The 17,731-nt window shown below is 49.6% G+C and overlaps 1 protein-coding gene across 1 annotated transcript; it reads left to right on the top strand.

Annotated features, from left to right (window-relative positions):
* The first annotated feature begins 1,934 nt into the window (after positions 1-1,934).
* FOXE1 (forkhead box E1) lies at positions 1,935-7,231 on the top strand. Its single transcript, XM_031014739.3, has one exon. It carries the CDS (start codon positions 2,631-2,633, stop codon positions 3,744-3,746), a length of 1,116 nt encoding a protein of 371 aa, XP_030870599.1. The 5' UTR covers positions 1,935-2,630; the 3' UTR covers positions 3,747-7,231.
* Positions 7,232-17,731: the final 10,500 nt, after the last annotated feature.

Consider the following 17,731-nt stretch of genomic DNA (forward strand, 5'->3'; position numbering starts at 1 on the left):
AGAAGCTTAAGTCAAAGGAATATAAGCATAGTCAAAGTTAGACTCCCAGTCTTGGAATCTTAGAATTACAGGATCGCAGGATCGCAGGATCGCAGGATCGCATTCTCTAGATTTATGGAATCACGTTAGGACAACGGTCGTCCAGAATTTAAAATCTAGATATCTGAATCTCAGAATCTTGAAAGTTACTGAGAGCCACGAAATCCCGTATTAAAAGGTGCCTATAATATAATCCAGTTAAAAATTTTAAAATTTCAAATTTTTCCTCCTTTGTAAAAACGAAACAGGACGAAATCTGGATTTTTTGCTTCTCCATTACTTGGGAAGAAGGACACCAGGAGTTTTGTTTAGCGAGTGTAAAGCCCCTCTCCCTTCGTTCGACCAACCCTCTGCCGCAGAAGGTTGTCAAGCAAACGCTTTGAGCGTCTCCACACACCGGGTCGACGGAGCGAGGATCTGGGCTTTGCCTCGCTCTTCCGAAGGCAGCTGCCCAACGCTTGGCCGGGCTTAGCCTGCCCTCAGCTCACCGCCACGAAGAACGCGACTAAAACCCTGGAAGGCATGCCACCCGTTACTGGCCAGAACTCTCGTCTTGGGATCTCCCACACTCGCCTGGCACCACCCTCCGCGCGGCTCTGCACCCACAGCCCCGGCCCCCCCGCCCCGGAAAGCTGCGTCCGGGCTGGAGCCATTGGAACCCGCGCCAAGGCCCGGAATCCTATGGGTAGCAGGGGCCTTAGAGATCAGCACACGCCCTCCAGCTGCTATTTAACAGAGTAGAACACTGAGGCCCTGTGAGGGGACAAGGACAGGCCCTGGATCTCCCAGTGAATGGCCAGGGAACGAACCCGGGCCAGAGGGGCCGCGCCGCGAGGATCTCAGGTTAGGACCAAGTCCCGGCTCAGGGACAGCAGGAAAGGAACTCAGAAATTGGACACCCATGAAGCAAACGTGTCCCGACTGCCCGCCCCTTCCCCCGGAGACGCGCCCACCCGGCCACCGCTCTCTTCCCACTCCCCCATTACCCGCAGCCCTCACTCCCCGCTGCGGGAAGGGGCCGCTTGGCTGCCTCTGGGGGTCTTCAGAGCTACCCTGGTCCCGGGGGATTGGAGGAGGAGGTTACCTATCCTGCGTCGTCTTTAATCCGTGCACCACTATCCATCAAATAGAGACAGATCCTGGGCCTCTCAAAGACGGAAGATTGGGGGTGGTGATTGGCCTATCCCTAAATATCTACCACGCAATGACTCTTGAGAGATCCAGACCCCGGTACAGTCGAGGGACCTGGGGCCCAAAAAGGGAAAGCGGCTACCTCTACCACACAGCTGGGAAGCGCAGTCCTAAAGGAGACGCAAGTTGGAGACTCCGCTAAGCGGAGAAGCCGCAGTGGGGCCATGGCAAGTCACCTTCCCTTTCGGGCCTAGGAATACTCATTCGAAAGATGGGGGGACTGGAGTGCCGAGTGGCTGTGGCAGCCACGATTGGGGTTTGGAAACCATCCTGAAAGGCCCTGGGAGCCAGTCTCCTGGAACTTCTCCCTCCCCATTCCCACAAAACCCAAGCGCCCTCTCGGCCAATTCTCACCCTCTCAGGACAAAAAACTGAGATGAGCCCGTCCTTTCACCTGCGAGTCCAAGCCCTTGACAGAGGCCTGAAAAGTCCAAAAACTCCGAGTTCGGGCGCTGAGGTCTCCCGAGCCGGTTCCTGAACTCTCCGGGCCTCAGTCGATCGGGGTGCGGAGGGGGCCGACCCGGGGGATCTCCAAGCGCCCTCCCCGCCCTGACGTTGTGGGGCTCCTACCGCGCCGCCACAGCTGCTACTACCTGGGGAGGTGCGCCCGGGCCCCGGGGGGCGGGCAGTCGGGGGGCGGGCAGGGAACCGGTGCCGCCCCACGCTTCCTGGCGCCTTTAAGGAGGGGAAGCCGGCGGAGGGAGGAGCCGGTCCCGGTGTGTGCAGGGGAGCGCCTCGCCAGCGGTCCGCAGGACTGGAGACCCACGCCGTGGAGAGGACCAGCCTCAGGTCGCCCCGCCTGGGCCCGCGCCCCGACCTCGCTGCCCCCGCCTCGCCTCTCTGCCCGTGGCGCTTACCGCCGCCTTGGCCTCAGGGGCAGGGCATGGGCGGCCCCCGCCAGATCGCCCAGCGCCAGTACTAACTGCCCTCGCTCTGGCCTTCGAGCCCGAAGCCTCTTCTGCGCGCACAACCTAGGCAGTAATCCTAAACTAGCGGGCACCACAGACCAGCTGCAGCCACCCCAACCCAGGGATCACTTCCGGACCCCTCGACCGCCCGGCACCAGCGCGCAAGGGACCCTTCAGCCGGCGACCAGAGTCCAGTCCCGGTCGCGAGGCCACCGCCGCTGCCCGCCTCGAGAAGCACCACGCGGGCTGAGCCGTCGGCTGGCGGGTCACTCCCGAGCCTCTGTCTGCACCGCGCCAGCCCCAGACCACGGACGCTGAGCCTCCAGCGCGCGCCAGCCGGGGCCGCTGGGCTCTCGGGGCCAGCCCGCGACGATCCCCTGAGCTCTCCGCAGAAGGGCCGAGCGTCCGTTCCGGGGACGCCAGGCCCGCCCCCGCCCCCGCCCCCCGACAGCCGCGGGGATCCAGAGCCCGGGGGTGCGGGACGCCCGCGCCATGACTGCCGAGAGCGGGCCGCCGCCGCCGCAGCCGGAGGTGCTGGCTACCGTGAAGGAAGAGCGCGGCGAGACGGCAGCAGGGGCCGGGGTCCCAGGGGAGGCCACGGGCCGCGGGGCGGGCGGGCGGCGCCGCAAGCGTCCCCTGCAGCGCGGGAAGCCGCCCTACAGCTACATCGCGCTCATCGCCATGGCCATCGCGCACGCGCCCGAGCGCCGCCTCACGCTGGGCGGCATCTACAAGTTCATCACCGAGCGCTTCCCCTTCTACCGCGACAACCCCAAAAAGTGGCAGAACAGCATCCGCCACAACCTCACACTCAACGACTGCTTCCTCAAGATCCCGCGCGAGGCCGGCCGCCCGGGTAAGGGCAACTACTGGGCGCTCGACCCCAACGCGGAGGACATGTTCGAGAGCGGCAGCTTCCTGCGCCGCCGCAAGCGCTTCAAGCGCTCGGACCTCTCCACCTACCCGGCTTACATGCACGACGCGGCGGCCGCCGCAGCCGCCGCCGCCGCCGCCGCCGCCGCCATCTTCCCAGGCGCGGTGCCCGCCGCGCGCCCCCCCTACCCGGGCGCCGTCTATGCAGGCTACGCGCCGCCATCGCTGGCCGCGCCGCCTCCAGTCTACTACCCCGCGGCGTCGCCCGGCCCTTGCCGCGTCTTCGGCCTGGTTCCTGAGCGGCCGCTCAGCCCAGAGCTGGGGCCCGCACCGTCGGGGCCCGGCGGCTCTTGCGCCTTTGCCTCCGCCGGCGCCCCCGCTACCACCACCGGCTACCAGCCCGCAGGCTGCACCGGGGCCCGGCCGGCCAACCCCTCCGCCTATGCGGCTGCCTACGCGGGCCCCGACGGCGCGTACCCGCAGGGCGCCGGCAGTGCGATCTTTGCCGCTGCTGGCCGCCTGACGGGACCCGCTTCGCCCCCAGCGGGCGGCAGCAGTGGCGGCGTGGAGACCACGGTGGACTTCTACGGGCGCACGTCGCCCGGCCAGTTCGGAGCGCTGGGAGCCTGCTACAACCCTGGCGGGCAGCTCGGAGGGGCCAGTGCAGGCGCCTACCATGCTCGCCATGCTGCCGCTTATCCCGGTGGGATAGATCGGTTCGTGTCCGCCATGTGAGCCAGCGTAGGGACGAAAACTCATAGACATCGGCTGTTCACACGTTCCCCGCAACCTGAGAACGAACAGGAATGGAGAGAGGACTCAGTTGGGACCCACGTGGAAAAGACCGAGCAGGCCACAGAGGCTCGGTCTCCCCGCGCACAGCGTAGGCACCCGGTGTACTCTGTAAACGGGAGGAGGTGGGGCGAGGCAGCCAGAGCCCTTGGACTGGCACAGGGACCCTCGATGGAGCGAAGCCCTCAAACGGGATGCTTTCTGGTATTCTATCGGGGAGGGTCCTTGGCGGTAACCAGAGGGCAGCGTAGTGTCAACACCAGAGACCAGGATCCAAATTGTGGGGAATCAGTTTCAGCCTTCCATGTGCTGCCGGAAACTCGGGCCTTTTTACGCGGTTCGGCCTCTAGTGCCTTTAACTGCGTTACTACAATAAAAGGCTCCGGCAGCGCCTTTCTTCTTAAAGTGAGGAGGACAAATTTGCAAAAGAAATAGGCTTTTCTTCTTTTTTAAATTGGATAAATCTCTGCTCTGGTTGACCTGGGCTGGTTTTCCCTGTCTCTGAGAACTTGAGACCTAGCTCCGAGTTGAACTGTGCGTCAGCACTCCAGTCCCATCACCTGAACCTTCAGTCTCCCCCATCTGTTACACTGGAGGGCTGCAGGACTCTATCCACCGCCCCCGGGTTATCATTCAGGGCCCCATCATCTTGGATGCTGCCCTGCGTATTTGGCAGCAATGGTGGGCCACTCAGGGCCTCTGAGTAGCCACCCAAAGCCTAGCCGCTGTTCTAGGGAACGGAAAAGAGTTCATGGCCAAGCGTCTAACCTAAAGTCCCAGGATTGGCTCCAGGCAGCAATTATATCATAACTTATTGAACTTTTGAGCAGGACGTGCTGGTAATTTCATGGCTGTTACTGCCCAGTCATAAATCTGGTTTTCCATTATAAGGCAGATAGAAATACATTCGTTCATTTGTCCACTGTTTCTTGTCATCACGCAGCCCTGGACCCAAAGGGTGAACTAAAGTTTAAGGAGATGAGAGGACTCAAGGAGCCCGTTGGTGACACCTTTCAGTAGCTGGGGAGGGCTCTTCCATCCCCAGCACCCCCTGCTACACCTCAGCAGCCTCCCCCGTGCAAAAAGGAAAGAGAAAAATTAAGTTAGGGCAGTCAGTAAAGTGAGCTTTAGAAAGAAACTGGAATTTTAACTTCATTTTGTATCTTGCTTAAGTAGCAGGCTCACTAAAATTAGAGAAAGTCCAATAACTCTCCCCCTTTCACTTGAGAAATCTTTAAGTTTCGATTCTGGAGCAAAAACTTTCAGCATTAAATATTTCAGAGGCTCCATTCACAGCTTTCAGATAAACTGGAGTGTTCAGATGGACTGTTTTAATAAAAATCTTTGAGCAAGTGAGTTATGGCAAGAGAAACTCAGCTTCTTTCTGTATAAACTTAACAGGGAAGGGCTGGGGTGTGAAAAAGAAGATTGTATGAAAACCATTGGTAATTTTTATTTTTTATTTTTGGGACTGCACTATCCTGTTCACGAAGACATGTGAACTTGGTTCAGTCCAAATGGGGATTTGTATAAATCAGTGCTCTCCATTAGAAATATGGTGCAAGCCACATATGTAATTTTAAATTTTCTAGTAGCCACATTAATAAAGTAAAAAGAAACAGGTGAGGTTAATTTGAAGGATATACTTAACCCAACATATCAAAAATATTATGATTTCAACATATAATCAATGTAAAAATTGAGATGTTTTGCTCTCCTTTTACATGAAGGGTTTACAATTTGGAGTGTGTTTTACACTTACAGCTTCTCTAAATGTGGACTAGTCACCTGCTAGGTGTTCAGTAGCCACACTGTGTTGTGCAGTGCAGGTCTAGGTGCTGGCCCTTCCTGGCTTTGGTGGTGGTACCTGGAAGCACTTGAGCGCTGACCCTGCCACCCGTCGGCCCAAATTCCAGACCCAGCCTTGTGACCTTGAAGAGTGCAGGTATTGGGCCGCCCTCCTCTCCCTAAGAATCTTTGCAGGTATGGAGTTCAAGGGTTCTCCTTCATTCAGCTAGACAAGCTGGCTGTCCCAGGTGCAGAGGTCAGGATGACTTGCCTGCTTGAGAAGAATGGGAAAGTAAGAGTCCTCCACCCAGGAGTTTTGTTCTGGGCTGCAGAAGAGGCCAGGCGTGGGACTGGGGCTGGAGAAGGCTGGTTTTTGCCCTTAGTGCCAGAGTTGAGCCTTTCTCTGTTTCCTAATGAGCAAGTCCAGTGCTTTGACAGCACCACTAATCTTAAGCCAGTCCCTTCTCCTCTCGGGTCGTCATTTGTGAAATGGGAATTTGTGACTGCTACCTCAGATAATTTTCCTGAAGTTAAACGAGAAGAGAGGTGAAAAGCGCTTTGTAAACTGTAAAGCGCAGAGCATAGCAGGGCTGAAAGGCTTTAAATAAGCGCTGCCTTGTAACAAAGCCTCCTGGAGTGTCATGATAAAGCCCCGGGAAGGAAAAAGACAGGGTGGGAAAGAGTGGACGTTTTCGTCCCGCATTCTACTTGTCAACTTGCGGGACAGGTAAGATTGTGCCAAAGGCGAGGGTCAGCATCAGGAGAGAGAGGACGCTGCGGGGAGGGACCTGGTTGTGTGCTTCAGGTGCCCCAAGGGACACGGAGACGCGCGAGGGTTGGGATCAAGGCGTTGAAGACAGAGCGACAGCCCTTCTCGGCCTCCCACCGGCCGACGACACCAAGAGCTCGCGCACCGGCCGGGCCAGGTGGGAATGGGCGCCGCGCAGGGGAGCGAGTACCTCGGAGACAGTGCGCGCCGCCCGGGGCCTCATCCACAGCGGGGTCGCGGGTGGCCCCCTTAGCCCGCGTGACTGTGGGATCCTGAGAACATTCCGCTGTATGTCTTGGAACCTTCTAACCCTAGGAATTTGCAAACCCCTCCCAGTCCCTCATCTGGGGGCTCAGAGACTGGAGGTGCCTTTTTTATTTTTTTCTTCTTCATTTTATGAACACAGAAAAATAGTTTGTCCCTCTCCGGGCCCTGCACCCGCCAGCGTCGTGTGCAGGCGTCCCCGGGCCGTGGATAATTAGACACGTTCTTCCCTAATTGCCCAAGGCTCGTTAGAATTCGCCCTAGAGCTGTATCATGTATTTTCTTTCAAATTAACTTTGCTTGCAATTAAGCTTAGGGAACCAGCAACAAAAGCAAACTTGGCCCGAGGTCGTTCACCGCGAAAATGGATTAGAGAAACTTCTTCCCCGATTTAAGGGGAAAGATTCCTGTGGCCAGCGCTTTGGGGAAAGTGCCCCGACCGCAGAGGCGACGACAGGGGAGCAGGAAGCTGCTCACGGTAGTCGGCGTTGGCGGCAGCGGTGGCCTTCCTCATCTGGGCGATGTGGGCTCCGAGAAGAGTAAGGATAACATCCTCGAAATGACTTCTGTACGGTTTGAGCCCAACTGCACACTCATGACTTGGAGCTGCCCTGTGGAGTTACAGTTTACCAAACACATTCATGAACATAATCTCATTTACTAAAAACTTTGTGAGAATTTTCTTTTACTAAAATTTTTTCTTATTACAAAATCAGTAGTGTTCATTGTTTTAAAAGAAATAACAGGTAAGAAAAATAAACAGGGAGGGAAATAACAGCAAAAAAAAAAAAAAAAGGCGGCGGGGGGAACCCATAGTTGGCCCAGAGAATGCGCAGTTAATGCTTAAGTATATATCTTTTCTGGAGTTTGTTTTTGCTTCTGACTTTTCCCCTATACAGGAGGCCTGAGTCTTGACTTTGTCACTAAATTGCTGTGAGGTCTTGAACAAATTCCTTCTGGCATGGAGTGGGCCTGTTTCCCCACCTATAAAACTGGGTGCAGGTCCCCTTTTACCCTTTCACATTTTCTAACGCCTCTTCTTTTGGTCACTTGAATGCAAGATGCACTTCTGCAAGGGCCAGGAGCAAGGCCTGGGGGCAAAGGGAGGCAAGCCCTCCCTGTTGGTTTACACAAGAGATGGAGGTCGGCTGCAAGGACATTCCCTGGGAGCTTGCTAGAAATACTGGTTCTCTGGCCTCACCCCAGACCTCCTAGACCAGAACCTGCCTTTCTATAAGACCCTTAGGTGATTCCTATGCCCTGGTCAAAGAGAAAGAACTTTGAAAAAATGTGTTATTGAGATTAGAGATGCCAGAATAACTTCTAGAAGCCTCCTGTTTCTGGCCCGGAACCCCAGCTAGCACTCCAGCGCTGTCTTGTGGCTCTGACCACAGAGAGCAGAGAGGGCAGGGTGGCAAGGGGACAGAGCTGGGGTAGAGTGCTTCATCTCCTCCTTTGAGTACTTTTTGAGTCTTGGAATCCTAGCCCTTAGACTGCACGTCATCTCCTGTTTCCAGCTGTATGGGTGACTGTGACAATGACATTCAACAAGAGTATATCTGAAAACATCTTGAAAGCTGGGGTGACAGAGCCAGGGCAGGAAGCCACGTCCTGATTTCGGGCTGAGGCACTGTAGGGACCTTGGGTTCAAGCTCTATACCCTCCCTTAGCAACAGTCAATTGCCTGAGTATGGAATAAACTTTGCCTCTGACCCCTCAGCTCCAGCCCCAAGTCTGAGGTAGTTGAGGGTTTAGGAGAAAAATTAAGCTTTCTGTTCAGGACACAATGGCCAACTGGAAGGGGTCCCTGTCTCCAAGTCAGTCTGGGCCAAGGGATCCTCTAGTAAAAGCCTAAGGTCCTCCTCAGTGCCCTAAGGAACCCTCCCCTGCCTCGAACACATATGAGCTTGACTTTCTGTGTGTGCTCAGCCTGTTCCTGAGGGTAGACATGACAAGATAGCTGGGGGAATATGTCCCTGATGAAAAGCAGTTCAGACAGGGGCATGTACCATGAAGGATGGGGAAGGGGCCCAGATTGGGAAAGCATGTTCCCAGGATCACATTGCACCACATGAAGAGAACCAGGATTTTCATCTCATTGCTTGTGTAAGTTCCCAATAGGAATAAATAGGAATATTGTGAGTGTGTGTGGAGCCTCCATAGAGCCAAAGAAGGGGTGTGTGACTTGCCCAAGATATGACAGTTACAAGTGTCCAAGCTGGACTAGAACCCCTGCCTCCCCCAATGGAGACTGCATTTGATTATCATCTTAATGAAGGTAATATGGAAGTAAAAGTAATCTGGTGAGGATGTGAAGGTAGGGGCTAAGGAGTGGGGATGGACTGCAGCTTGAGGAATGGACTTACCTGTTAAATAAATAGCTTAGAACTACCTCGAGAGAAAGTAGTGTAGCTAGTGCTCCTCAGGCCAAACTAAGCAGTCAACAAAATTTTAAATGGGATGGACAGGCAGAGTAGGGGCGAGATGGAATGCCCTTAGTGAGTTCTGCTCTCCTGCCCCTGCCCTCTCTCCAGCATCTCCTCTCCCTGGCTGAGGCCAAAGCCAGCCTTTGCAGAGCCCCTGGCATGGTCCTCAATGCTTGGCCTCAAAAGAGGAATGCTGTCTGCTCCCTGTGGAGTTCCCGAACCCCTCTGCCAGCCCCACACTCCCTCTTCTGAGAGCGGAAGCTCGGATTTCCAGCTCAGCCCAGAAGGGTTAACCAGGAAGCACCTAGTCAGACACCCAGGGAACAGCTGTCAGCCCCTCCCAGGGTGAGGAAGAGATTGGGAAGCCAGAATCAGGGTGGATCTCAGCTATGGGGCAGAGCACCAGTTTATCTCGCTATCTGAGAACCTGGAGCAGCTTCTCAAGTGGGGGTGGTCAGGGCAGAGCCCCAGTCATGGTTTCTCAGGCATGGAGGTGCTCTGCAACCAGGCAATAAATTGAGAGCCACCACCTCCCAGGACTCAACTCCCACCTCTGCTCACGACCCCAGCAGCCAGCCAGGGCCTCCCAAGAGTACTCCTGCCTCCATTCTGTCCCTGCTGCCAGCTTGCCTCCCTGAAGCTGAGCTCCAGTCCTGTGGAGAAGGCTCCCTGCCGTCTGCAGTAGAACGTTTCAGTGCCTCACCTGGCACTTGGGACCCTCGGTCATCCTTATGTCAACCTTCTTGCCAGCCACGTCTCCCATAGCTGCCTTCCCACACCCCTAGGCTGCAGCCAACACACCATTTGCTGTTCCCTGACACTCCCATGTGTTCCTGTCATCATGAATTTGCCCTGACCATTCCCTCTCCAGGAACCACCTAACCCCATGCCACGCTTCCACAGCCGCCAGCCCTGCAGGACCCTGTCATCTCTCCCGGATCACAGTGCCAGCCCCTAACAGGACCCCCTGCTTCCTCCCCTGCTCCCTTGGCAGTTTTCCTTACAGCAGCCAATGTGTGACCCAGCTCAAAGCCCAGCCAGACCATGTCACTCTCTCACGGAGGCCCAGACCTCAGGAACAGGGAGTGCAATCAGGAACATGGCATTTCCACGAGCAGTCCTGTGAAGGGTTTCTCACAGTATGAAGAAAACTACATTTAATATGAATGTTTTCAAAAATTTCCACTCCTACATCATAACACATTCTCTTTTTTTGAGATGGAGTTTCACTCTTGTTGCCCAGGCTGGAGTGCAATGGCGCAATCTCAGCTCACTGCAACCTCCGCCTCCCAGGTTCAAGCAATTCTCCTGCCTCAGCCTCCCGGGTAGCTGAGATTACAGGCATGCACCACTATGCCTGGCTAATTTTGTATTTTTAGTAGAGACGGGGTTTCTCCATGTTGAGGCTGGTCTCGAACTCCTGACATCAGGTGACCCGCCCACCTCAGCCTCCCAAAGTGCTAGGATTACAGGCGTGAGCCATCGCGCCCGGCCAACACATTCTTTTATCCCAAATTTTTATCAAAACCTCACACAATTATTCAACCTTGTGTGAAGTGGGGTCCAACTTCATTTTCCCTGCACAGGTGCTCATAAAGAAAGAATGGTGTCCTCTCCTGGGGACTGTGCTCAGGGCTTTTGATGGCAGGGCCGGGGGTGGACCATGTTGAGGACAACTTTCCAGCACGCAACTCAAGACAGGCATGAAACAATCCACCCTCTTTCTGGCATATAAATATCAGCTTATTTTGAGAAGAAAGTGTGCCAGACACTGCTAGTTGTCTACCCACCCATTTTCTTCACTTCTTGTTTGCTCGCAAGACCCTGATTTTGTTCAGGTTTCAGTTGGTTGTGTCTTATCCCTTGGTGGTGAATCTTGACTTGCATAAGGTAAGCGCAGTCACTATCCTATCACTCTTGTCAGAGATTGATTTGGAAACAGGTACAGGATACTTTCTGGGCCAATGAGATGTTCAGGAAAGTCTGCTGTGGACTTCTGGAACACATTTATTTGGTCTTAACAAAAAATAGGGGAGGGCATGGTGGTGTATGCCTGTAATCCCAGCTACTCAGGAGCCTGAGGCAGGAGAATCACCTGAACCCGGGAGGCAGAGGTTGCCGTAAGCCGAGATCGCACCACTGCACTCCAGCCTGGGCGACAGAGCCAGACTCTGTCTCAAAAACAACAATGACAATAACAACAACAACAACAACAAACAAATGTATCCTAACTGATACAGAAAGTGACCATGAAAGGGCAGGGGAAAACTGATTCTTGATGTATTCCCTTTGAGACTTCTCTTGGCTTCTTATAAATAAATGTGCAGCTAACAGACTATCTAGCCCTACCCCTTGTTTTATGGAAGAGAAACCAGAGAAAGTAACTTTCCATGGTAACAGTGAGTTATCACTGTAGACCCTAGTTCAGGGCCCTTCCACAGCTCCAGGGGCTCAGCAGGAACAAAACTAATAATAATCCCAACATTTTCCAAAAGCCACTTTGTTCAGGGAGTACCAGCCATTTTCACAGGTGTTATCTCTTTGGATCCTCACAGCTCCCCTGGGAAGCAGCAGGTTTCAAATGCACCCTTTTCAGGCAAGGAAACTAAGGTCCAAGAAAAGGGGGTAATGAGCTCAAGTCATGTGACCGTTGCACACAGGAGGGACCAACCCTCAACCCAGGTGTAACAAATCCTCAGTAAAATGAACCAGAAATCTGAGGCTCCTTCCTCCCTGGATGTAGGAATCAGGAGGCTGGGAGAATCACCTGTTAGTGTTGACTGGAGCTTGGGAATCCTCTGGCTTCGAGCCTCTGAGTAGGGTGGATTCTCCATATGTCCCTGGCTTATCTCCATACGGCATGTAAGGCTTAAAGATAGTGTCTTTGAGTGTGTGGATCCAGTTGCTTCGGATCCAACAAAGTAGGATGGTTAGTGACCAAGCTGAAGGGAACTGGCGTTTGCTAAAAACAAGCCCTGCCATTGTGGGACTCCTGTCACCCCACCCAGAACCCTCCCAGCTTCAGCCAGGGTTGGTTCCACCAAGGCGAAAGCTGCAGGAGCAGGCCTGTAGTTTACAGAACACCTGGGAGAGGCTGTGGGTAGCTGGGTAATTTCCAAATTAATTGCAGGAGAAAACTAACAAAACAATCTGCAGGCTAAGCATCCCGGGAGCTCACCCGTGAGACTGACAGCCTGGAATCCAGCAAGTACAATGCCGCCGACCACAGACAGGAGGGCCTTTCCTCCTTTCGGGGAGGAGGGCTGACTTCCAACAAGGACCCGTCTGGGCCTGCAGCTGGGCCAAGAGGAAAGCAAAACTCTAGAACCAAAACAGCCTTTCCACCCAAAACCAAACTACAATAAACATAAGCAGCTTTCCCGGAACTGCAAGTTTGGCTAGACCAGAGAATGATCCCCTGATGGAAGCCTTGTTTTCTCAGCAAGGGAATTTTGGGCCTCATTTTGAAAATTTCTTCCTAAATTCAGACTCAGGAAACTAAGGCTGCTCCCACTGCCCCCTGCAGACTACACACAGGCACGAAATGAGCCTGAAGCCTCTGCTGTACTCTTTTTTTGTTTGTTTGTTTGTTTGTTTGTTTTGAGATGGAGTCTCACACTGTGGTCCAGGCTGGAGTGCAGTGGCGCGACCTAGGCTCACTGCAACCTGCACCTTCTGAGTTCAAGCGATTCTCCTTTCTCAGCCTCCTAAGTAGCTGGGATTACAGGCGCCCACCATTACACCCGGCTAATTTTTGTATTTTTAGTAGAGATGGGGTTTTGCCATGTTGGCCAGGCTAATCTCGAACTCCTGACCTCAGATGATCTGCCCACCTCAGCCTCTCAAAGTGCTGGGATTACAGGCATGAGCCACGGCCTGCTGTACTCTTCATAACCGTCAAATCTTACCTTTGTTGATACTTTGCAGCTTCCCAAGAGGCTGTCTGCCTTCGTGAGAAAAGCACTGGTTTAAGTCCTGGCTTTGATACCTGAGAAGTCTTAGTGCCCCGGAAAATCCCCTACTATGAACTAGAAAACAGTGGGAGCATAGCTGAAGCCAGGCAGTCTGGGTCCAGAGCTTCTTAGTAGGTGCATGCCACTGTGCCCAGCTCTATGTTTAATCTTTTGAGAAACCACCAAACTTTCCCATAGTTACTGCACCATTTTGCATTCCCGCCAGCAATGCATGAGGATTCCAGTTTCTCCACATTCTTACCAGCACTTGTTATTTTCTGGGGTTTTGTTTGTTTGTTTCTGTTTTCTTATAATCATCCTGGTAAGTGTGCAGAGGTATCTCATTGTGGTTATGATTTGCATTTCCCTAGTGACTAATAATGTTGAGCATTTTTTCATGTGCTTAGTGGCCATTTGAATATTTTCTCTGGAAAAATGTCTATTCAAGTCCTTTGCCCATTTTTGAATTAGGTTGTTTTATTGTTACTGAGTTTTAGATGTTCTTTATGTATTTTGAATATTAATTCCTTATCAGGTATATGCTTTACAAATATTTTCTCTCATTTACTAGGTCATCTTTTTCACTTTTTGATAGTATTCTTTGATGCACAGAAGTTCTTAACCTTGATAAAGTTCAATTTTTCTTTTTTGTTTGTTTTCTACTCTTTTACTGTTATACCCATGAAGTCATTGTCAAATCCAATGTCATGAAGATTTTCCCAAATTTTTCATCTAAAAGTCGTATAGCTTTAGCTCTTCAGTTTAGGTCTTTGATTCATTTTGAGTTCTTTTTTGTATATGGTGTAAAGGACCAAGTTCATTCTTCTGCATGATATATCTGCTTGTCTCAACACCATTTACTGAAAACATTGTCCTTTCCTTTATGGCATCCTTGAACAAATCAATTAACTGTATACATGAGGGTTTATTTCTGGGATCTTTGTCCTATTTTATTGGTGTATATGTCTGTCCTTATGCCAGTACTGTTTTTTTGTTTTTTTGTTTTTTTTCCTTTTCTTACAGACAGGGTCTTGCTCTATTTCCCAGGCTGCAGTGTGGTGGCACAATCATAGTTCACTGCAGCCTCAAACTCCTGAGCTCAATGGATCTTCCTGCCTCAGGCTCCTGAGTAGCTAAGACTACAGGTACACACCACCATGCCCATTTGTTGTTGTTGTTTTTGTCTTCTATTTTTGTAGAGATAGGGTCTCACTATATTGCAAGATCAGACTGGTCTCAAACTCCTGGCTTCAAGTGATCCTCCCACATCAGCCTCCCAAAGTCCTTGAATTACAAACTTGAGCCACTGCGCCTGGACTGCCAGTATTGTTTTAATTGCTGTAGCATTGTAGTAAGTTTCAAAGTTGGGTAGTGTGAAGCTTTCAAGTTTATTTCTCTTTTTCAAGATTTGTTTTGGCTATTCAGAATGCAGTTTCATGTGGATGTAAGTATCGCCTTTTCTGTTTCTGTTGGAATTTTGATTGCATTGAATCTGTAGAACACTTTGGGTAGAATAGACATCTTAACAATATTGTCTTTCTATCCATGATCAGGGATGTTTTTCCATTTATTTGTGCCTTTAATTTCTTTCAGCAATGTTTCAGTCTATGTCTTTCACTTCCTTGGTTAGATGTATTCCTATTCTTTCGTTCGTTTAGCTGCTAATGTATTTCATTCTTTTAGCTGCTATTGTAGATGGAATTACTTTTCTAATTTCCTTCTTACAGCTGGTTTTCTATCTTAATATTATATTTTGCAACTTTGTTGAATTTGTTTAATAGCTCTAGTAACCTTGTGGATTCTTTGGGATTTTCTACATATAAGATCATGTCATCTGTGAATAGAGATAGTTTTACCTCTTCGTTTCCAGTTTGGGTGCCTTTTATTTCTTTTTCTTTTCTGATAGCTCTGGCTAGAATTTCCAGTATAATGTTGGACAGCATAAAGCAAGCATTCTTCTCTTGTTCCTGTTATTAGGAAGAAAGCTTTCAGTTTTTCACCACTGAGTATGATGTTAACTGTGAACTTTTAAATAAATACTCCTTATCATTTTGAGGAATTTTCTCTCTATTCCTAGTTTTCTGAGAGTTTTTCATCATGAAAGGATGTTGGATTTTGTCAAATAATGCAACATCCTTTTCTGCATTGAGATGATCATGCAGTTTCTTCCCCTCTTCATTGTATAAAAGTGATGGGTTGATTTTCTTATGTTGAACCATCCTTGCATTCCTGAGATAAATCTCACTTGATCATGTTGAAAATCCTTTTAATTTGCTCTAGGATTTTATCTATTAATGTTTTGTTGAGAATTTTTGCATCTATATTCAAAAGGAATATTTGTCTGTAATTTTCTTGTAATGTCTATCTAGCTTTGGTATCAGAGAAATATTGCCCTCATGGAATGAATTAGGAAGTGTTCCCTCTTCTTCAATTTTATGGAAGAGTTTGGTAAGAATTTGTTTTAATTCTTCTTTAAATAGTTGATAGAATTCACCAGTGAAGCCATCTGATACCAGACTTATCTTTGTTGGGAGGTTTTTGATCAATGATTTAATCTCTTTACTTGTTAGAGATCTGTTGAGATTTTTCTATTTCTTCTTGAGTCAGTTTAAGTAATTTGTGTATTTCAAGAAGTTCGTCCCTTTCTTCTAGGTTGTCTAATGCATTGGCATACAACTGCTCATAGTATTCTCTTATAATCTTTTTTTTTTTAATCTCTGTGAGGTTGGTGGTAATGTCTCCACTTTCACTTCTACATTTAGTTATTTATGGACCATCTTTATTTTCTCTTTGTCAGTCTAGCTAAAGGTTTGTTCATTATGTTGATCTTTTCAAAGATCCAACTTTTGGTTACATTGATTTTTCTCTACTGTTTTACTATTCTCTATTTTTTAACCTCCACTTTAACCTTGATTATTTCCTTTCTTCTACTAGTTTTGGGTTCAGTTTGCTCTACTTTTAGTAAAAGTAAAATTTGGGCTGGGCACGGTGGCTCACGCCTGTAGTCCAGCACTTTGGGAGGCTGAGGCAGGTGGATCATCTGAGGTCAGGAGTTCAAGACCAGCCTGGCCGACATGATGAAACCCCATCTCTACTAAAAATTAAAAAAATTAGCTGGGCATGGTGGTGGGTGCCTGTAATTCAAGCTGCTCAGGAGGCTGAGGCAGGAGAATCGCTTGAACCCGGGAGGCAGAGGTTGCAGTGAGCCAAGATCACACCATTGCACTCCAGTCTGGGTGACAAGAGCAAAACTCCATCTCAAAAAAAAAAAAAAAAAAAGAAAGAAAGAAAAAGAAAAAGAAAAGAATGAAAGAAAAGAAAAAGTAAAATTTGGTGTAAAATTAGGTTAGCAACTTGGGATCTTTATCTTTAATGCAGTCACTTACAGCTATAATTTTTCCTTCTGAGCACTGTTTTCACTGCATTCCATAAGTTTGGGTATGCTGTATATTCATTTGTCTCCAAGTATTTTCTAATATCCCTAATATCTAAATAAGTGATTTCTTTTTTGACCCATTGGTTAAGAATGAGTTTTTAAATTTCTATAGATTCATGAATTTTCTGTGGTTTTTTTGGGGGGGGGGGTTGTTTGTTTGTTTGTTTGTTTGTTTTGAGACAGGGTCTCACTCTGTCACCCAGGCTGGAGTGCAGCAGTGTGATCTCAACTCACTGCAACCTCCACCTCCTAGGCTCAACCGATGCTCATGCCTCAGCCTTCCAACTGGCTGGGATTACAGGGTTGGGCCACCATGTCTGGCTAATTTTTGTATTTTTAGTAGAGATGGGGTTTCACCATGTTGACCAGGCTGGTCTTGAACTCCTGACCTCAAGTGATCTGCCCACCTCGGTCTCCCAAAGTGCTAGGATTATAGGCACGAGCCACCACGCCCAGCCCTGGTTTTCTTTTATTGATTTCTAACTTCATCCTGTTTTGTTCAGAGCAGATACTTTGTATGGTATCTATTTGTTAAAATCTATTAAGACTTGTTTTGTGGCCTAATATATGGTCTATCTCAGAGAATGTGCCATGTGCACCTGAGAAAAATATGTATTTTACTGTTAGGAAGAGTCATGTGTATATGCCTGTTAGGACTAGTAAATTAATTTTTGTATATGGTATGAGGTAGGAGTTCAAATTCATTCTTTTGCATGTGGATATCCATTGTCATGGCACCATTTGTTGAGGAGACTGTTTTTCCCATGGAATGCTCTTGGTACCCTTGTCAAAAATCAATTAGTCATAGGTGTATGGCTTTATTTCTGGACTCTCTATTCTATTCCATTGATCTATATATCCATCCTTATGCCAGTGTCACTTCAGTAAAGTTTTCTAGTTTTCTTAAAAAAAAAAAAAACAGCAGATTCAACCCACTTTCTTCTGGCCTTTAAGTCCAATATTATAATTAGAATAAACTGCTCCCAAAAGGATGTGAATAACACACCCTACAACCTGGACTGAGGTTTTTTCATTATTACACTCATGACTTCTGCTCCAATATGTGTTTGAACACTGTTTGAGTGAGAGGCGGTGTTTCTTAACATTCTCTTCTTCTACATATCCAGAACAAATAATACAAAGGGAATCTGGAAACTACCTAACCCCATAGCCAGATCGTTCTGACAATGCTATAGAAAAATTAGGTAGGATATGCCATATTATAAAGTAGGACCATGAGTTCAAAAAACAAATAACGCATGGACTAGCTGGGGAAGCCACAATGGGTAACA

This window comes from Gorilla gorilla, chromosome 13 (genome assembly GCF_029281585.2).
Source record: "Gorilla gorilla gorilla isolate KB3781 chromosome 13, NHGRI_mGorGor1-v2.1_pri, whole genome shotgun sequence".
In the NCBI taxonomy this organism is placed as follows: Eukaryota; Metazoa; Chordata; class Mammalia; order Primates; family Hominidae; genus Gorilla; species Gorilla gorilla.

What these genes read in the sequence shown, in the direction of transcription:
- FOXE1 (XM_031014739.3), top strand. Translation starts at nt 2,631, where the DNA reads ATGACTGCCGAGAGCGGGCCGCCGCCGCCGCAGCCGGAGGTGCTGGCT.